At 37.5% G+C, this 22,611-nt stretch overlaps 1 protein-coding gene across 1 annotated transcript; it reads left to right on the forward strand.

Moving 5' to 3' along the window:
* Positions 1-20,637: 20,637 nt before the first annotated feature.
* Htr1b (5-hydroxytryptamine receptor 1B) lies at positions 20,638-21,813 on the forward strand. Its single transcript, XM_076859991.2, has one exon. It carries the CDS (start codon positions 20,638-20,640, stop codon positions 21,811-21,813), a length of 1,176 nt encoding a protein of 391 aa, XP_076716106.2.
* Positions 21,814-22,611: the final 798 nt, after the last annotated feature.

The raw sequence follows: 22,611 nt of genomic DNA on the forward strand, positions 1-22,611 counted from the left end.
AACTGAGGCTTGACTGACTTTGCTATTGATGTCATTTTGTTGAACACTGAGTACAAATAATAAATATATTTTATTGGCTGATCATCAAGGTTTTCTTTAATCAAATAACCAAAAGTTGCAAATATAATTCCAATTTTTAATTTTCTAATTCTGTACTTTGAGCAAAGAATCATGGGACATTAGTGATGAAAGTGACTACTGATTCTTTGGGGAAACTATTCTTTTCACAGGTGAGGATTACTGACTTTTCTGCATCATTAACAAGTTTTCCAACTTTATGTGTTAGGTATGTATACAGTTCATGGAATAGGACCATTCATGTCAATATGGGTACAGAGATCATCTCAATGATCTGAAACCCTTAACAAATGGGATCCAGTTCGGGTAATCACCCTAGGGATTGACTCTTGGTGATAGCATGTGGGTTTTTCTTTCTTCTTACTTAGTCCTTAGGAGACAGGCAGAGAAAAAAATCAAAAAGGTGAAAGTAAAATTATTCTCTGAAATCATATTTTTTCAAGATAAAATCTGAATTATGATAAAGTACACTTGTATGGAGCATTAAAAATCTGTACAAGGCTTAGTAGAAGGAATAAAAATGAAACATAGCCTCTAGTAAAGAAAAAATGTGTCTGAGAGCCAGTTACTTATCACACGCAAAAGCTTCTTGAAAACCTGATTGCTAAGCAAAGTACTCACCTCCGATTCATATTTTTGTTGTTAATAGCTCTGGTGAATTCTGAAGAACCACATCCACACCAATTTTAAAAACATGGTGAATGGTTTGAAAAACAAAGCCATACTGCGTAGAAAAAAAGTTGTTTTTTTTTTTCAAAAAAGAGGCTAAAGAAAAGTTCAAGTATAGCCTTTAAACCCAGCATGAAAAGATGAGAAAGAAAAGCACAGTTGTTTTAATTCTAAATATTTAAAATTTCAGGTAAGGTTCTTAGTAAAGGAGGCAGTGCAGTGTGCATTGTGGTGAACCAAAGGGGCAAGTAAAGGAGGTTCTTCACGTAAATTGAGCAGTTTCTTAGGAGGGAATGCCCGCCACCCCCACCCCCAGAGCGTAGGCATGCATATTTCCAAGAGCAAGCAAAAATAGCTAATATTTGCACATTCTACCTGGATTATAATGGTTATAAATTTCCATTAAAAAATAGCATAACTAGCAAACTTCAAGTTTTTACCCTTATTTTCAATTATCTTGAATCTGAATTTATAATTAGATATGTTTTATTTTGGCCAAATGATCTGACATACATGTTTTTGTTCTTTGTACAAACAGTGCATTTTTTTATAAAACAGAATTTGAATACATTAATGATCCCTTTAATGCAACATAGATACAAAATGTTTCTATGGAGGATGGGATATAAATCTCCTTAAGCCTAACAGAATAGTGCTAGAGATTCTTAAAAACTGTCAATATGGTTTTATACTTTGAAGAATTTACTAGCAGTTATTTAATTACTACCCACAGCAGATACCTCATGTATTTATTAGAAGTCAAAAGAGGATGAACACCTTTCATTAAAAAAAATGTCTATCAGCCAAATGGCGACCCATTCAGTCTTACTGGAAATCACTCCCCCTACCCTCCATCACCTGAAACTGAAAACTCTTCTAATACCAAGTGACAGGGTATGCTTGTTGGAGAAGACTAAAATTATTGCAATTGTAAAGGACAGATACCACACACAGCCAAAGACGACCCATTGTAGAAATCCACAACTGATCATTTTTCAAAGCTGATTTTTGACCAAAACATCTTGAATAGAATTTGTTTTTTCAAGAAAAGTAGTTTAAAACACTTATGCATGTGTTATTTTTGAAGCATATTTTGAAAACAAGACAGAGAATATACTGACTATATTGATTTAGATATTTGGATGTGCCATAAAAGGAATTTCTCAAGTATTCTGTTAGATTTTATGCAAAATTTAAAAAAACTTAATAAAAACCTCAAAAAGAGATAATTCTTAGCTCTTTATTCAAAATACTTTTTTCCCCATTTTTTTTAATGGATTCAATTCTAGGCAAAACTTTAAATTGAAGTCTGAGGAAGAACTTGATATTCACATTTTTCTTTTTCAGTCCCAAGAAAAAATTCCCAGTTGATACCATTCATGAGTGGTTCTGGATAAAGCTGATGAATAATGCTATTGGGGTTGCCTTCACACACATTTCTGAGATTTCAGTTTATGTCTTGGTTTTTCACATGGATTTTTTCCTGCTAGAAAGTAATAAACAGTTTATGGTGGTATCTCTTAGGGGAAAATTGATATAGCAAGCAAATTCAAACTCATAATTAGAGCAGATGTCACACATTTTTCCTCACACAGTTTAGAGACAATTTCATGAATTCTTTCAGTCTACAATGAGACCTTTTACATATCTTGGTTGTGTGCAGTCCTTAATAAATACTTATTTAACCAAAAACAAAGATAATATATCTGCCAAGATAGTCTTGTAACTTCTCTAAAGTAAAAGAATTACACAATATATATTTTCATAAATGGAGAGAGAAAATGTTGATAATACTCAAATAGGAATTTTTATTGAAGGAGGAAAATTCTATGTATTAGTTCTTAAATGACTATTTCATTATACTTTTTAGCTGTGTTTTTTTAAAATATATATTTTTTAGTTGTAGTTGGACACAATACCTTTATTTTATTTATTTATTTTTATGTAGTGCTGATGATCAAACCCAGTATCTCACACATGGTAAGCAAGTGCTCTACTGCTGAGCCACAACTGCAGCCCCTTAGCTATGTTTTTAAAGAACTAAGTTTAAAAATTATTAATCATTTTTAAAAATTAATGCTGCTTTGACATGGTTAATAAACAAAGAACACTTAGCAGTTTAGTCAACAGTACAGATTCTAAAATACATGCTTCTGGTTGCTAAGGCCTTAAATCCTGGCTATACAAATTCTAGGCTGAATATAGGAGATATGTTACTATTACTAAATATAATTTTTCAAAAAAGGTATTAAAAAGCCATAGGTACAAAATAAAAATCACCAAAGATATTAATATTTCAATCAGGTTACAAGCAGTCAGGGTTTCACACATTTTTATATGTTAAAATACATATTCTTTAAAAAGCTAAAAAACATATTGTCATTTTGGTTTTTTTTTTCAAGTTTAAAGAGAACCCAATTTAATTTCACAAATTCCCTCAGTCTACAAATGAGGCCTTTTATTTATCTTGGCTACATGAAGGTCCTTAATTAATACTTGTTTAACCCAAATGACTATACTCATGTACTTGATATAATTTCCAGATGTGAAGGAAACTTCCTTGCAACAGTTAAAGAACTTACAAATCATATACTTCAGCCTAATCCATATTAAGACCCCTTGACTTAAATAGTACAAAAGTTATATTTTGGTATGCAGGTCTTACCTTCAGTGAACCTTGAGAGATTGAGTGTGATTTCAGTAACTGCTGAATTTGGACTAATTTTTTCCCTTGTGAATATGCTTGTTCTGCATATTCAGTAAATATGAAGTTTAGAATCGTGTAGTGTTAGTTTCTACATTGTGATAAGATGCCTAATTAAAGGCTTCTAAAAATAAAAGTTTTATTTTCTATTTATGAAAATAAAAGCAATACATATTTAATTTCAAATGAAAATAACAATTCAAAAGAGAATTAAATGACAATTATTTGTAATCTCTCTACCCCTAAAATACTAATGGTTAACATGTTGGCACATTTCCTTCCAAACTTTATCAGTTGAGTAAAGATTTGTTCTTTTTTTTTTTTTTAAATATACAGCTTCTTGCATATTTAAGATTGTCTTCATGTTTCTCTTACACGTGAATCAAAATGTCAAGGTACAGAAATCTAATTTTGTACGTTGTATTCTCTTGAAACTCTGTAAACATATCTCCATTATTTTCTGGGAATAAAGTACTGATGCAAGAAGGATTGAGCTTGTTGGAAGTAACCTGCCTTTAGTTTGTTCAGCTTTTTTTTAAGATTTAAAAATATATATATATTTTCAGTATATATATATTTCAGTATATATATATATATATATATATATATATATATATATATATATATATACTGAAAATGAAACAAACAGCATAGATGATTTAACACATATTACTCTTTTTATTAATTGGCCTGAAATTTGTAAACACTTTCAGTAAGTAAATGTATTTGTTTCTTACTGAAAAATCTCTTTAGAACACTCACATATTAAATAATTCCTCATATATCCTTTTGCGTGTATCTAGCAATTCTCACATTTTCTTTTTTTGCATCTTACTTTGTGTAATGTAGAAGTTTTTTATAACACTCATTTTTGTTATGTTATAGTTTCTTAATTGGCTTCAGTAAGGATCTGTGCCCACTTATTCATATATAGTCAGATTACCAGAATTGGACTCATGAAGTTTATTTGAACTTCTCTTGATTTGTATTATTCATTCTGGCTTCTTTCAGATAAACAATGAAATTTTAATCTTTGTCCAATTTCTAAGATGATTATAATATTGTTTGTATGTTTTAGATATCTATAAGTAGATTATGCACTATTAATCATTGAGAAATATCGATATATTCATACAAAATGGACTATATAAACACCAGCAATAATGAATATGCAGGCAAAGCTCATAATCAGCAGACCTGTCAGATGAGCTACTAAAGTATTGAACTTATCATATTTGATTAAGTCTAAGATGAACATTTTTTTTTCTGCATTTGAGCTTTTCTGAAATAGGACTGTATTCTGTAATTACTAAAGGAAGTTTTCATGTGATTGCCAGTTGTCACACGTTTTTCTGTATCTCTAGTAAAAGCTATTAGAGTATTGCTCTAGGAAAAAATATCAGAGATGATAGTGAAGCATTTATATTTTAAAAAAATGGTATATTACCCATGCTTTTGGAGATATAGATAATGATGACATATGCAAAGATACAGAAATTGGTTATTATATCCAGTGATTCAGAGAACTTAGATTCTTATTCTAAATAAGTTCAAGGAATATACCTTGACCATTTAATTTTGTTTGTTTTATGTGTGTATAAAATAATATAGAATGATCTATTAATATCAAAAAATACCTTTTAATGTAATAAAAAATTAAATGATAAGGAAAGATTTTAACAATTGAATAGTTTTTCATTGGTATGACATTGATGTCTTCATAAATTAGATGACATATGGTATGCTTCCACACCAGATGGTAGTTCTCACTTAAGCCCACTCAGTCGGCTCCTCATTTATAACACAGCGACTCAGACCTTTTGTCTAGAGCCTCCTGGAATCTCCCAGCAGTGCTGCAGTGGGTCTCCAAGATCCTGCTTTAATAAGATTGTCAGTTTTGATTGGTTGGGATTCTTTCTTGAGTCTGGAATGAATCTGAGATTTCTGACAGCAAACATGGAAATGTCTAACATCCATGACTGCTAGCAGATTAACCAATAGATGGTGATATAAACCCAGCGATTCCCTAGATTGTATTCTAAAATGGTTACAGCTGTGTAGAGAAGGAATCTGCCACATGTTAATGGTCCCCCAGCTCTCAGGTGGCTATGTGAGATCAGGCCTTCTAGAGCCCCATTGAGCTGATAGAACCCATCAATTATATAAAAAATAGTAACACATTTTTCCACCCCAAATATTTAAAATAAAAGTGTGTTACTAGATATTCTGCTGTAAATCAAACAAGGGTAGCTTTTGCTCTTAATTAACTTAAAAACTATCATTTCAAGTTACGACTTGGTCTTACTATAAGCTTAATAACTATCACTTCAGGAATTCTTAATCTATAAATCTTTATGAGTAAAACAAAGACTTTGACACAAACATTCATTCACAAATGTAAGTACAAAAACAGTACAAAAATACTACGAAACACATTCAGAAAAACAAAAAGAGCTTCACCATTAGGACATAAAGAGTGTGTCAGTCAACTTTCTGTTACAATAACAAAATTCCTGAGATAATTGAGTGTTTTATTTAATAAATAAATAAATATTTATTTCATCTCATAATTCTAGAGATTATAGTCCATGAGAAGGTCCATCCATTGCTTTGGGCTTCTGATGGGGGTGTCAGAGAGTGTGTGGCAGATCAAACTGCTCACCTTATGACCAGGAAGCAAAAAGAGAGAAAGAGGAAGAAACTGAAGTCTCACATTCTCCATTGAAGGTAAGTCCTCAATGACCTGAGCACTTCCCACAAGGTACCACATCTTCAAGTTTCTACTGCTTCCCAAAGCACTCCCCTGGGGACCAGTTCTGTAATATATGGGCCTTGGGGGAACATTCAAGATCCAAACTTGATCAAGATATGATGAAAATATAATCTAATACATGGTAGGAAGCCGAATATAGACCACAAATTAGAAACGTAAAATGTTCTACTAAGAGAAATCATCACTCCATTTTAGAACTGTTCATTCATGATTACAGAAAGAAAAAAAAAAAAAGACAGAAAACATGTCAGAGAGAATTATCCAACCAAATAGTCTTTACTATATAAGAAGTGCTGATAAGGAAGAAGCATTTAGATATTTTTATAACCCATGTGTCAGCAATCAGCCTGTGTAAATCCATGAGAGGAAGGCTCGGAAAGTTTTACAAAGAGCTGATAGAACTCAGCTTTTTACTCAAACGTGAGAAGGGGAGCAGAGTTAGATTTGGGCATTTGAAAATCCATGGAGAACATCTCAGTATGCCATGGCTCTAAAGTATCCTGGCATTAAAGCAAATGGAACTTAGTCTTACTTAAAAATATTATGTTTCTCCGAAGCACATGGAGTAATTACATAAAATAGAAAAAATTTGTCCTTGTTTTATTTATTATTTACTTTTGTAGATTAGAGGCAAAATGATTTTAAACTCATGCAAATTAAGATGTTTACAGTAAACACCAATATATAAAGAACAGAACAACTTCCTGTTGGATGGCAGGGCCATAGAACAGCTGCCCTCACAGGTGAGACACCAATCACATAATCACTTTAATAATTCTGTCAATTGCAAAATCTCATTAGAAAATATAGTTCAACCTAAAAATCAGAACCATGTTACACAACAGAGTGCTAACTAGCATGTAATGGCACAAACAAATAAAAGGATCATTTAAATAGTCTGTAGAATTAAATAATTGCAAGTCTGCAGACCAAAACACAGTACTAACAATTGGATTCTCAATTGAATAAGGAAATAAAATTTATTTATTTTGCTGCACTGGGTATTGAACCCAGGAGTGTTTTATCACTGAGTAATATCTTCAGCCCTTTTTATTTATTTATCTATTTATTTTTTGTTTTGAGGTAGGATGTCACTAAGTTATTCAGAATGGCCTCAAATTTCAATCTTCCTAGCGTAGCCTTGTGAGTCTTTGGCATTACAGGCATGCACCATGCAAGAATGTGATTTTAAAAAAGAAACATGGGAAGTTTTACATGGTCATCATGTCCTGCCAACCAATACTTTCTTGCTCATGAGCTAATGGGCTCAAAGTATATTTTGTTCTGGGAAAAGGTTGCCATAAACTGTTCTCAGTCTCTCTTTTTTTCCCATGGAACAAGATCTATGAGTTCTGTATATAAGAGGTAGAGAAAGATAACACCGACTCATTCATTGAACATTTACAAGGAATCTAATTAAGGCAAGGCATTCATATTATCTCTAAATTATAGTTGGCATAGCTGGTGATGTACTTCTGTTTTTTTTTTTTTTTACAAACAATAGCAATGAAAATTTCACTTTGATTTTATAATACAAGGTCTCAAGGTTTGAATATTTCCTGCCATCGATGCTACATAAATACTTTTATTTTAGCTTTTTTTTTTTGTCATGGCATATAGAATGCACATTCTAATAGTATGCATTATTAAATCATATTCCACAAGAACAACCTGGTGCAAGAGTCATTAGTTGCATTTTCGAGTGTAGATAGGCAATAAATTTCTTAAGATACCCTCCTTTTATTTATGTTTATTTTTAAATACTAAATTTGTTTCCAAATAATTTGTTCACAGGGATAAAAAAAAATCACAACTACATAAATGATTTAACCCAGGTACCAGGTACCCTATCATCCCAAATCCTTTAGCCTTCCCACAGTAAAGACTTAAATTTTAAAAGAAATCTCAGAATTACCGAAGAGCTACAAAAATAATACAAATTATACTTATCCTCACATGATTTCCCCTTATTTTAACATCTCTGGATGTTAGTTATCACAGTTGAGATCCATAACATCCATGGAATGTTATCACAACTGAGAAATTGACATTGTGCATCACTATCTTTCATGAGAATATTGTTTCCCCTATTCCAAAATTCAGTCCAACATCTCACATTGTCCTAATGGAGCACATCTCCTTGATCTTCTATACTTTATGCCAGTTGTTCAGTCTCTCCTTACCATTCCTGACCCCAGCATTTTGCAGAACTTTGGGTAGGTATTTTGCAGAAGTCCTCCAGGGGTTGATGTGATGTTTACACAGTGGTTGTGGGTTGTGTGAGAGGAATGCTGCAGAGGAGAAGTATTCTCCATATTCTCCTTAATATGGAGAAGGGAGGGCTTGACAGACAGCACATGACTTAGCATTCCTCAGGCAAATTAATCACTTTACTAAGGGGATGTCTGCTGGGCCTCTCCACTAAGTTTACTGTGTACTGCTTTGTAACTCATGAGTATTTTGAGGGATCCACTTTGATACTATGCAACTATACTGTTTCTGATTACATTTTCCTCTTCTAAGTTTAGCACTCATATCTGTACCTTACCTTGAGAAATGATTCCTGTGGTATTCTAGTGGTAATATTCTATTGTTATCATTCCTGTTATTTTATTGTTATTTTTCTCCCTAAGGAAGACTTATTTTTACTCTATTTTTATTTATCCATTAGCTTGTTTGTAGTAGCATGGACTCATGGATATTACTAAATTATTTCCATTATAATCTAACCAAAAAATGTCATTGTTTATTTTGTTGCTGAATTCATTCCAACTGTGGCCATTTAGATGGATACTTTTGTGCTTTTTTGGTGGTGATGCTGCAGAATGAACCCAGGGCTTTAATGCATGTTAGGCAAGCACTTTACCAACTGAGCTATATCCCCAGCCTAACTTTATGCTTTTGATATGCTTCATGCTTGCTTCTTTTGCCCTGCCTGCCTTTCCTTTCTCTTTCCTCTTCCTCCCCACCTATTCCCAGTCTCTTTGTCTCAAACTCTTTCTCTTTTTGTTTTTTTTAGCACTTTCTTTCTTCTTTTTTTTTTTTTTTTTTGGCATATGGATGATTCAGATTCATCTTGCATTTCTTTACCCTAGCACTATAATCAACTGGTTCTCCAAAAGCTTTGGTTCTTTTTATTGAAGCATGTAATTCAGAAATTAAAATCTGGGGGCCAACCTATATTGATGGGTATTGCAGTATCTATCAGTGCCTTTTGGTCCTCTCAGTTGTTAGATCTAAAATGTTTATGTATTCACATATTCACATCTAGATCTTCATTTATTTCTATATCTATTTATCTATCTAGTCTATCTATATATACTTTTAAAAACCACAAATCCTTATTGATAACTAGGACTCCCATCAAACACCACAGAGTACATTCTACCCTTCTTTAAAAAAGAAAAAAAAAAACAAAAAAAAAAAAACTTCTTTCTCTAATGGGAAATTTAACTCTCATTATCTGTCATATTTTTACTTATTTGGTCACTCTTAGAATATGAATAAAGTAGTTTTAGAATTCCTAATGAATTCCCCCAGGAGAAACAAATTTATCAACTGAAGTTTTTGTCTGTATATGGTTCTCTGTTGTCCTTAGTCTAGCAGTATTAAGTCAAGGCATTGTTTTGTAAAGTTATGTAGGTCAACATCTTTCTCCCTCATCTTCTGTGTGGTTATCTAATTCATCTGTAATGGAGTTAGATTGATTTGTTACAGTCTGACTCTGTCTTGTCTTTTATAAGCTGATTTTATATATATTTGTAGCTCTAGATATGTATACATATACTTTTTAGATCTATCCACTGATGGGGCCAGTATATATATATCCTCCCTATCCCAACCACTGACAAACCGGCAACTGTCTCCCTGTCCATAGTCTCACCATTCCTGAGCGTCACATAAATAGAATTGTATAAATTTGAATCTGCTTTCTCTCACTTAAATGCACTTAAGTTTTATCCTTGATGTTGTGTGAATCAATAGTCATTCTTTTTTCCTGATGAATTGTATTGTGTTGTATGGATGCAGTTTTTATTCATTCATTGAGAGCCATCTATGATGTTTTAAATTTTGACAATTATGAATAGAACTACTATAAATATTTATATAAAGTTTTTGGTATGAACATAAATTTCATTTTTATTGGCTAGACAACTTGAAATAGAATTGCTGGATCACAGATGTACATTTTATTTTATAAATAATCCCATTAATCTCTTCTAAAGTGGCTGCACCTTTTTGCATTCCAACTAAGAGTTCCCGTAGCTCTGCATGTTTGTCAGCACTTGGAATTACCAATATATTTTTAGGCATTCTAATTGATGTAGAGTGTGTCTCATGTGATTTAATTTGCATTTACCTGATAGTGACATTGACATTGTTTAATATGCTTATGTGTCACCTATTGTTCTTTGGTGAAGGATCTGTTTTAGTAATTTGAGACTTGTTTCCCCTCTGGCATATATTCTGCTTGTAAGTGCTCTATGTGTCCTTGAAAAGAATGTCTATTTTGCAGTTGTTAAAATAGAATCTTTTCTATGTCATTTGATTGAAATCAAGTATTTCATACCTTCATTGATATTTTTCTGTTTATTTTATCATCTATCTCATCAGCTAATAAGAAATGTGTGTTTTACAACTTTAAAGCCAATTAATTGTAACCTAGTCTAGTACTCCTTTTAGCCTATCAAATTGTTTTAAATAATTTGAAGCTATGATATTAAGATTCTTATGTCTTTCTGTTGAACTTAAATATCTCTACCTCTTCTTAAATGATACAAGAATTTTTCCATAGTTCACTCTGTTTATTTCTCTCTCTCTCTCTCTTTTTTTTTTTCTGATAGAAGCCCTTTGCATTGTTGCATCCATGCATTTCACCTCTCCAAGTGTGTTAGAACCCTGGAAAATTATTTGTTCTATTTCCTCATGTGGTTTTACTTTCCCATGCTCTTCTTTCCTTCTTCCAGGGTGTATTTCCACTTGGCATCACTTTGATTTGCCTAAACCACTCCCTTCATTATTTCTTGGAGCCCTGTTCTCCTGTCCGCAGCTCTCTTGCCTTTTCTTTAGCTGAAAACATCTGCATTTATTTCATTTTCATTTGTGGAGGACATTAACTCTTAGGCATAGAATTCTATGTTGATATATTTCTAATTTTAACTTATCTATAACATGTTACTATGTTATCTTCTGACTTTTATAGTTTCTATTTAAGTCAACTCAGCCTTATTAGTGCTCCTTTGAAAGTAATAAGTGTTTCTTTCTGAGAATTTTATTAATTTGTTACTTTGTCATTGATTTGTTACCCATTTGATTATTATGAGGCTTTCTTATTATTTATTCTGGCTGGAGTTCTGTGAGTTTTTTTCCATGCCATGTTTTTTGATGTACTCACTATTTCTGGAAATTCTTGGAAATCATCTCTTCAAACATTTTCTTTCCCATTCTCTCATGCTTTTCCTCTGTACATGAATTTAGATTTTTTTAACTTAGTCTTATACTCTATCCTTTTCTTTTCACTTTCTTCTTTTTGCTTCAGTGTAGACATTTTCTTTGACTCTTCTGAAGTCACTAACCCTGTCTTCTGCTGTGTCCAGTGAGCTAATTCTCCATCCAGTGAGTACTTATTATCAAATGCTGCATGTGTATTTCTTGAGTGTCCATTTGACTTTGTTTTTAAAGATTCCTGCTTATGGTTGAAATCTGCTTTCTTTTTCAGGTGATTTATTTTTTCTTTAGCATATTAATAACAGTTGTTTTAAATTCCTTTCCTGCTAACTATAATATCTTTATTATATATGGATTTACTTTCATTTTCTAGAATTTTTACTATTAGTAATATTCTTATTGATAATATGCATATACAATGCTTTTTATTACAAGCAGATATTGTATATAAAAGGAGCTTACAGGTATCAAGTAATGGTATCTTCTCCAAACAGTGTTCCTCCTTCCTATAATAGGCAGAATGCATGAAAAGCTGATTGTATCAACTAGTTATATACTGAGCTGAGTCAAGGCTGATTTGTAATTATGCTCAGTCCTATCTATGAAGCATTCTGTTTTGGGGGCCTTCTTTTGGTTGAGAACCTAAAAGGTTTCTGTCTCCTCAGCCCTGAAACACTGCAGATGGATTTTTTTTTTCTCCTTTCAGGGCCTTATTCTTGCTTACTGCCCCACTGAGCTTTAAAATCTCACAAATTGTTGGAAGGGAAGAATAGTGATATATTTAATGTAGGTCCCTGATCTCCACAGGGACTTTTTCCTTCTAAGCATTCCAAGACTATGGAAGATTTAATTTGCATGTTAGAATTTTCTTATCCTTACTCTGGTCTCCAGTTTTGCTGCAGTATGTAGCAGATACCCAGGTGTCACACTGGCTCCAGCAATCAGGAAAAGTTCTGCTTTTTTCACTTTCCCAAGGTAGAATCTCGCACCCTGTGCCAAGTCTGGTTCACACCTGTGCCCAGAATCAGAAAATGCCTTAAAGGAATAAAACAATCATTAGATCATATAGAAAATGATTTTCTCCTTTCCTGGAATTTTAGGTTGTCTAATTCTTCTTGCTTCCACAAGTTTTCAAAATTTTTTAAATATGATTTTTCCGTTGTTGCTTTTGGCAATGTTGATCTTTCTGGGGTTCCTTCATTTTACTCCAAAGCAAAACTCATTTCTTCAGTTTTCCAAACTTGGAACTGATTCAGATTTGCTTCTGAAATATGATTGAAACTGTACAATGTAAACTCTAAAGGTGCTAATTGTTGTGCTTTCAACAGTGTAGGAAAAGCCTGTCTACAGTGAAATGGATGAAAGATGTCCCCATTCAGACTGCAACCAACAGAGAAAGAGGAGAGTCCTGGGGATGATACAGAGTGCTGGCTTTCCTTAAGGCTCAGAGGCAGGCTGCTGATTCAATTCCTTTTGGATTTTGCAATGCCCCACTCTCCTTGAAATAGATTCCTTCTTTTATTTTTAGGTATGATTAAATTATTTTTCCGTCTCTAGCAACAAAAAAGTTAGTTATGTTATTCAGTGTATTTACACACATAATAATGTTGTTTTATTGTTATTCTTTTAGACTTTTTAAAGTTTACCTTTTATTTCCTTCCTTGTTTTACAATAATGTTGACAAATATGGCATGTTGCTACCTTCTTTATGCTTATCTGATGTGGTTTCTCATTATTTCTAATATGATGCTTTCTAAACTTCAGGTTCTTGGGAAACACACAACCAAATACATTGCAACTTATGTAAAGTAAGTAGAATTAAGATCTGGATGAGGCTAGGAGGAACTCTTATGCACAAAATATGAGTTCTAGTATACTAACATTTAGATTTATTTTTGTCTACATTTTTGGTTTTTATATTATTCTTACTAGATGAACTTGCTGAAGTATTGTTTTCTAGTTGATAAGATACCTTTTAAATAACTTTATTTGAATTATTTTATGCATAGGAATAGGCCTTTTTTTGCTTTGGTCAGTTGGCTGATACTTAGAGGGAAATAATCAATTAAATTCAACATACTAGGGGAAAAAAGACAAGAAATTTAAGATTTCTAGGTTATTTTTCTAATTGACATTCAAGCTAAGATGGAAATGTGGAAAATATAGAATTTTACGATGTTTAACACATCTTCCTACCCCCACAATTAAAAAAATAAAGTCATTAATGAATTCATATATTTGTACATATATGTGTTCTTGGCAGTGGTGGGTGAAATGTGAAAGACAAGGAGACAGAGATAAGGGAAGATGGAAATGGGAAGAAAAAAAAGGAAGATGAGACAGAAAAAATTAAAACACACCCTGAAAGTAATTAAGGAAAAAATATTCTTGGGTAAGATTTAGTTTCCATTTCATGGTGCATAGCTTTCTGCCTGATTTTTATGACAATCACCATCACTCTTCTTCCTCCCCTCCTTCCAAATTTTGAAACTTTTATAGAATATTCTGGAGACTTCAATAGTTGTAAGCAGTGATGTCATCTGACAGGCAGGAAGAAACAGTAACAGGCAGGTAGGTTAAAATGGCTGCCAATGATGAGCTGCATGACTGATTCAGTGTAGAATATTGGTAAAGGACTGTAACATGAAATTAAAGAGACTTGAATTTGGAAATTGGTTCTATCACTTACCAGCTGTCTGACATTGGCAAAGTTACTTAAATTTTCTAAGCCTCAATTTCCTCATCCAGAAAATGAGGATGATAATGACAACTCTCAGTGTTATAAGAATTAAGTGAGGGATGTGTATGGAACACGTAGCATATGGCTTAGTACATAGTGCTCAATAAAGGATAATGATTATTATTCATGAATTACAGGTACAGAAGCAATTAAAAAAAAAACAGCTTGGCTTGTTTTCTTTGCAAGACCAGAACTAACTGTACAGAGTGATGCAATTTTTTTCTGGTTTGAAACTAAAGACAAAATTCTTATTTTCAATGTAGAAAAAAAAGCATTTCTATTTTCATTTTTTCTTAGGTTGGTGGACAACTTTATCATCAAATTCTTTGATTTGGTTTTTTACCACCAGAAACTTCATGAACAAAACTGCTTAATGACACTGTCAACTTAAAGCAGCAAGGTTTTTTTTTTTTCTTTTTTTAAAAATAAGTTCCATGGATTCAATGGCATAGTTTTTCCATGCAGATTTCTCAGTATTCCACTCTTTGTCCAAGAAGAAAAATTCACCACTCCATCTTTCTTTTTCTTTCCATAGCTTTATTGAGATAAAATATACATATTGGAAGTATGCAATTTGGTCAGTTTTAACATGTATGTAACCAATACAATCAATCAACATAAAAAGTATTTCTGTTACCTTTTTTAAAATTTGAAAGTATGCAGACTGTTTCCTGTATGATGTATTACGTTAGAAATCAATCACCTTAAGATATATAGAACCCTATGCCCACATTGTCAACTATTTCAAAATTAAATGGCACACTTTGAAATATGTCAGAGGTCATGGAAGAAAGCACAAGAAAAGTAAATAAAAAGTCCTTTGAACCAAGGGATAATAAAATCTTTTTTAAAAAATTTTAATATTTATTTTTTAGTTCTTGGCTGACACAACATCTTTGTTTGTATGTGGTGCTGAGGATCAAACCCGGGCCGCACGCACGCCAGGCGAGCGCGCTACTGCTTGAGCCACATCCCCAGCCCCGAATAATAAAATCTTAAAATATCAGAATCTCTGAGTTGAAACAGTACTCAGATGAACATTTGTAATTTAAGGTACTTGTATCAGAAAGAAGCTAAAACAACGGTCAAATTATTTTCAAATGATGTACTAGGAAGGAAAAATAAGAGTAGGAGCAGAAATATATGAAATAGAGAAAAAATAATAAAGCAAAAATTTGATAAAACCCACTCCATCTTTCATACAACTAGTACTTATATTACTTAGCAGTAGTTTTGAATTAGAAAATTTCTAAGACCTATGTATTCATCCAGGATGTGTGTGATTTATACATCTTTTGTGAGCTAAGTAGTTAAAGTTGAGTTAGCTTTGAACCAGCAATAATCTGTATGTTGCAGATCTCTGTTTAAAGTCTGTTTATAATAATAGTTATCTATTACTATAGAGACAGGCATTAAAACAGTCTTAAGCTGGGCAGGAGTGCAAGTTCAAAGCTAGCTCAGCAACTTAGCAGGCCTTAGCTAACTTAGTGAGATCCTGTCTCAAAATAAAAATAAGAAAGGCTGGGTATGTGGCTCATAAGTTAAGCACCCCTGGGTTCAATTAATAGTACAAAAAATGAGTTTTAAGATATATGTGTGTGTGTGTGTTAAAGCTTAAACATTATTAATAAAGCTGACAGCATGTAAGCACCATGACACAAATACCAGCTCAAAGGCCTAATGGATATGAAAGTTAATGAATATGGAAAAGGATTCTGGAAACCCTCAGAATTGTCTTCCAAAATTGCTTGTGTATGTATATGTACAAATATGGTCATTTGTCTGAACATTCTTAGTTTCAGCAAGGAAGACACAAAGGATGGTAAGACCCAAGGCACTGGGTAGACCTGTACTTTCTTGCTACCAATAAACTTTTAAACACAGTCATTGGAGGAAATATAAAAGGAAACTAGAACCGGGCTGTCACCACATATGAAACTTATGTTTAGAGCTACTGGTCTCCTGCTGCTCATTTCCCTGGGTTGGAGTTAAAACACACACACACACCCCAATAATAACACCATAGATTTATGAAGCAAGACTTAATAAAATGTAGCTTTCCAGAAGCCCCCATTCTGTTCAAGGAATGCATGTAGATTTTACAAGTGAATATTCAAGGGGATGAAGGGCAAAGGGTTGCATTTGTCATCCTTAGTCGAGTTGAGCTGCAGCAGTTGAGTTCTGTTGGGTGTGACTGGTGGTTTTGTGAAGGTGGAGGAGAAAAGGGAGGTTTCTCTTAGTAAGGTCCTAGGTCTAGTTAGGGGCTTTATACTTCCTATTTGGTGCCTGGAATTTCCCAGCAGCCACGGAGGCGACCAAGGCATAGCATTCTTTGGTATAGGGAAGGACTCCTAGGGGAACCATTCTTTCCCAGTCCCTCCCCAATTAGGTCTCTATGGAATCTGGTTTCCTGTCTGACACTGCAGTTCAACAATTATCCCACACTTACTCAGCTTCTGCTGAAAGTCCACCCGCTTGCAATTCACGGTTGGGCACTTTAATTCTCAATTGTCCCCCCTCCCTCCCCGCCCCGCCCCACCCCGCCCCACCCCGCAGGCCAACCTGGCCTCTCTTCTTTTGTCACTGGGAATTGAACTCAGGGCCTCATATATGCTAGGCTAATACTCTACCTCACTGAGCTGCATCCTCAGCCCTACCCAGCTAAATTTGCTGATCTTTTCAGCCTCCTTCCCTCCTTGCCCCTCTTACTGAGACTGTGTCCACTGAATTTACTGCAAACTTGAAGAGAGATTCCCATTGGTGCTGCGGAGTCCTGCGGAGCGGGCGCACGAGAATCAGGCTCAAGGACAGTGGTCAGGGGCGGGTCCGCCGCAGAAACAATGCAGGCATGAACGCCTTTAAGGGTCCTCTGTTTCACGCAAGCACGCTGATGTGCAAACACCTACATTTTACGTTTATAAGCGCTAAAGGAATGAGTGAAATTCAGAAGCCAGGTTAATGAAATGTATTTCTCCAGTGAACGCTGCCAAAATTCCTTCTTCCCGGAGACACTGTTAGTACAACTCTTAACAGAAGAGGCTAAAATCAAACTTCCTCCAGAAGTAACATATTCTGCTCAGGGTTTGGGATTCAGAAGCAGATGGAGAATGCCACAGGTCGTTATATCGCTAAAGGCAAATCCTAAGGAGAACAAGTGGTTTTCTCCTTCCCAAGCTCTTGAAGCAGAAATAAAAGAGGAAAAGCTGCCCGCAGCTGGTAGCATTCCTCTCTACACTCCCCGCAACTCGCTTCCCATCCCTCCAACGGTTTTTTCGAGTCTTTCCTAGTTCCCTTAAGACAGAAGGAAAATAGTTTCCTAGCACACACCCGCCCGCAACCACACACACTTTCGCTCGATCCTGGCCAACGCCCCCACCTAGTGGTTTCAGTGCGCTTGTTTTGCTTCCTTCCCAGGTCGCTAAGAGAGCCTGGCAGTTTGCAAAATAATTAAATAAGGCTCCTGCCGTGCTTGGATGGAACGTGAGGATGGGGAGGACCCCTGAAAATTGATGTAAAGGAAGCTTAAGATGCTGGAGAATTGCGGGCAAGGGACAAGAACAGGAACTGCAGCCCAACCCCTGCCGAGAGCTTCCACTTTAAAGGAGTACACTCTCAATACCTGGGTGTTTTATTTTCTTCATAATGCTTGATTCTATTTGAAATTATATAAATTATTTACTTGTTCATGTATTCATGGTCAGCCTCTCCTAGAAACAGGCCCCTGGAAACCTGGGTCTGCCTCTACCCTATTGGCATCCATACTCCTAGTGCCTAGAATGATCTCCTTCATAGAATAGGTGTTTTATGGTTTTTGTACCTGTGTAGCTTAGAGAGCCAAGAATTAAGGAAACTTGGGTTTAGGCTGTGTCACCTTGGAGAAAAAGCTCTTCTTAGCCAGCACAGCAGTGCATATCTGTAGTCCCAACTACTTCAGAAGCTGAGGCAGGAGGAACTCTTGAGCTCAGTCCTTCTAGACCAGCCTGGATGACATTGTGAGACTCTATTTCCAAGTGGGGGGGGGAAGGGGGGGCAAAAAGAAAATGTCCTTTTTGCAAAGGATCTCAATTTTCTTCCTCAAAAACTGGATGGATTAATCACATAATATTTGACTCAGAGACTGAATGGCTCTCTTTAAAATATGCTTGCATTTAACCTGATAAATTCAATTACAGTATGGTTTTTATTAGACATATTGGACATGCCAAACATTTAAGGGGTCTAGGAATTTCTAGTGGGGATCACTTATTTCTTAGGACTGAAGAAACATTGTCTTTTCTGGTGATTTCTTTTAAACTTTCTGATGTACATCCACATTACATTTGTTTTGCTGAGATTGGAGGAGAAACTGAGAGGGAATTAGCTTGGGGTAAATGGGATCTAAGTACTGCTTTTGCTTGCTGCTGCCTATGGCTAAGGTCTTGATGTATTTTCTGAGGGCAGAGAAGGTATACTGATAATGCTGATGGCGATGGCTCCAGAGCCATTTTTTTTTTCTTGAATTCTGATGACCTCCTTTATAGGAGTGCTGTGGGAAGGTACATGCTCAAGGGGAACTGGTTTCCTGAGTATTGAACTGCTGAGAGGCTTGGAGCATTCCGTTGGAGCGGAAGGTTTAATTTCACATGCAGTAGGCTTCTGTTTGTGATACTTCTACATTTTTGTAGACAGCTTCTAGCCCCCGCTGTTGACTCACGAAGTTAAAGGAGAGGAATTGAACGACAAGCACGAATTTCTAAACCTAGCTATGAAAAATTAGTTTTTAGTGTACCAAGAGTTAAGGATAACGTGAAACCCTAAGTATAAAAAGACTGTTTTCCTTCTAAGGGGGATATTATTGGCGCCTCCTTCTAATCTGGGTGTGGCACTCAGTGGATAAGATTCCAGAGTAGAGAGGTCAGAGACTCAGGCTTGCTCCATCAAGCACTGTCCTCCAAGAATGAAGGGAAGGGGGCTTAGGAGGAGACCTAGACTGGGACACTGGGACAAAGCCTGTAACAGCATCTGAAGGTGTAGGGTTCAGTGTCGGAGATCGCACAAGCTCCAAAGCCCGCACAGAGAAGAGGACGTCCTTATCCCCAATTCTCGGCCAGAACTGCGACTTCGGGTATCAGAGTCAGGAGAGGGGACAGGGGATGGGAAGAGGGGAGAGAGGGCAGTAGGACCCGGCGGGAGCTTGTTTGGCCGGGAAGGGAACGGGGCGGGAGGAAAAGAGGGAGGGAGAGAGAAAAAGCGAAGGTGATGTGGAGCAGGCGTCCGCACTCGCCCAGCCGCACGAGTTGCACGGCTCTGGCGGACTGGACCCGGACTCTATAAAAGGAGCCCATCTGCTCTGCCACTCACAGGCTTCTCCCTGGCTGGCGCTTGCCGGGTCCTTCCAGCTCTCTCAGACACCTACTCCTTCCCAGTGTGCGGCTCCAAGTACCCCAGACCCGTGCGCCTAGCGGCATGGCTCCCAGCGGTGCTGGTGGAACCAAGGTGGTAGTGGCAGCGGCGGCACTACGCCCGCAGCCACAGCTCCAGTCCCCGAATCCCCCTTCTTGCGGCCCCTTCTCCACGGGGCAGCTCGCCCAACTGGTCTGCGCGTGAAAAGAGAGGGAGGACAGCTACAGCGCAAGGCGCCGCGAAGCGCGGCTCCCAGACTTCACCCCACCCAACTTGGCGGCTGCAACCGCTTGCAGCAAAGTGCCCCAGTTTGGGGCGGGGGTCGGGAATGCAAGACCAAGATTCTTGGCTGGCCTGCAAGCTTTGGTCTCTACTGCTAGAAAACTCCTGCGGGCGGAGTGTGCAGATACAGGAGCGCCCAGGTTAGGAGATGCTGAGCCCTGAGCAATAGGGTAAGAGATCCCACTTGACCCAGCCCCTATCTTCAAGCAATACCTCTCCCTTCTCCACTTTGTTTCTCCAGAGAGCAAAACCAGAGCTGGGCTGGGTGGGTCAGTTCTTCAGGTACCAGGGCTAGGACAGGGCGTGGAGAGGAGCAGTCAGAAACGCAGACGCAGCGCCAGGCGCACTGGAAGTGCAGAGGACGCGCCCGCCTGCTTGCCTGCTGCACGGGTGACCTCTAGTTTCAGCTAGGAACCTGGGCGGAGGAGTTACAGAGGAATCCACGGAACTGACTTCAAGGCGAGACCAGACTGAGGTCTCTATGAACCTTCCATTTTCTGCTGTCCTCCTCGTCCGCTCCATGCCCAAGAGCTGCGCTGCAGAGCTAGGGCCAGAAGAGCCATGGAGGGACCGAGTGTTCAGTGCGCCCAGCCGCCGCCCGCGGGATCCCAGATCGGGGTACCCCAAGCCAACCTCTCTGCTGCTCCCTCCCACAACTGCAGCGCCGCTGAGAGCTACATTTACCAGGACTCCATTGCCCTACCCTGGAAAGTACTGCTGGTTGTGCTGCTGGCGCTCTTCACCTTGGCCACCACGCTTTCCAATGCCTTTGTGATCGCCACGGTGTATCGGACCCGGAAGCTGCACACCCCGGCTAACTATCTGATAGCTTCCCTGGCCGTCACCGACCTGCTCGTGTCCATCCTGGTGATGCCCATCAGCACTATGTACACGGTTACGGGCCGCTGGACACTGGGACAGGTGGTCTGCGACTTCTGGCTGTCGTCGGACATCACCTGTTGCACTGCTTCCATCATGCATCTCTGTGTCATCGCCCTGGACCGCTACTGGGCCATCACGGATGCCGTGGAGTATTCAGCTAAAAGGACTCCCAAAAGGGCGGCTGTCATGATCACTCTGGTGTGGGTCTTCTCCATCTGTATCTCTCTACCGCCCTTCTTCTGGCGTCAGGCCAAAGCCGAGGAAGAAGTGTTGGACTGCTTAGTGAACACCGACCACGTCCTCTACACGGTCTACTCCACGGTGGGTGCTTTCTACTTACCCACCCTGCTCCTCATCGCCCTCTACGGCCGCATCTATGTGGAAGCCCGCTCGCGGATTTTGAAACAGACGCCCAACAAGACCGGCAAGCGCTTGACCCGAGCCCAACTGATCACAGATTCCCCCGGGTCCACGTCCTCTGTCACCTCCATTAATTCGCGGGCTCCCGATGTGCCCAGCGAATCTGGGTCTCCAGTGTACGTGAACCAAGTCAAAGTGCGAGTCTCCGACGCCTTGCTGGAAAAGAAGAAACTCATGGCCGCTAGAGAGCGCAAAGCCACCAAGACCCTGGGGATAATTTTGGGAGCATTTATTGTGTGCTGGCTGCCCTTCTTCATCATCTCCCTGGTGATGCCTATCTGCAAGGATGCCTGCTGGTTCCACATGGCCATCTTTGATTTCTTCACGTGGCTAGGCTATCTAAATTCCCTCATCAATCCCATCATCTATACCATGTCCAATGAGGATTTCAAACAAGCGTTCCATAAACTGATACGTTTTAAGTGCGCAAGTTGACTTGCCAATTGCAGTGGGGTCGCTTAAGCGACCTTTGGGGACCAAGTTGGGTCTTTCCACAGGTAGGTGGAATCTTCTTTCGCTGTTACTGGGTCCGAACAAGGCTCTCTCTTCTGGGCAAGGGCAATGGATCCTGAGAAGCCAGGACAGCCCTGAGAGCTCTGAAAGGAGAACTGTTCAAACTAATGTAGAGCTTCCCTGCTGAGGAGAAGGTTCACCTCCTCCCCTCAAACCTTGGGCTCAGCACAGATACTGCGGCAGCCAATCACAAAGGGGTTGGCAACTTAAAAATTGATGATGGATAGGTGATCCCTGCCCTGCCTTAGTATCACGGATGATGCCCTCTAAAGCCAGTGGTACTTGTAGTTGTTGTCTGAAGCCTGTCTGAGACAGATCTACAAACAGCCTGGCAGTACTTGAACTAGACACTTAATACCCTGTGTTTTGGGGAGAACATTGTGTTACAGCTTAATTTAAGAACAGTTACTTTGGCATTCTTCAGTCTTCAGTTTTTGTTTATTTAAACTTGGTTGGAGAAACTTGTGGATTTGGTGCTTCAAACCCTAAATGTGTCTTGGATGGCGCAGAGAACCTTGAAGAGTTAACAGCAAAATTCTGATGCTAAGATCTCTATTTTTATTATAATTGAAACTATATAGGGTGGGTGGGTGGGAGTGGGAGATGGGAGTGATATATTGAGAATCAACACCTATGATTGTTTTCTGCAGATTTCTAATTTTTTAAATTCTTGTTTAGTGATTGTCAAACTACAACTTTCACAACTCAAAATATTTTGTG

The sequence above is a fragment of the Callospermophilus lateralis genome, chromosome 6, assembly GCF_048772815.1.
Source record: "Callospermophilus lateralis isolate mCalLat2 chromosome 6, mCalLat2.hap1, whole genome shotgun sequence".
Classification (NCBI taxonomy): Eukaryota; Metazoa; Chordata; class Mammalia; order Rodentia; family Sciuridae; genus Callospermophilus; species Callospermophilus lateralis.

Coding starts and splice junctions, on each gene's coding strand:
- Htr1b (XM_076859991.2), top strand. CDS start 20,638: ATGGAGGGACCGAGTGTTCAGTGCGCCCAGCCGCCGCCCGCGGGATCC.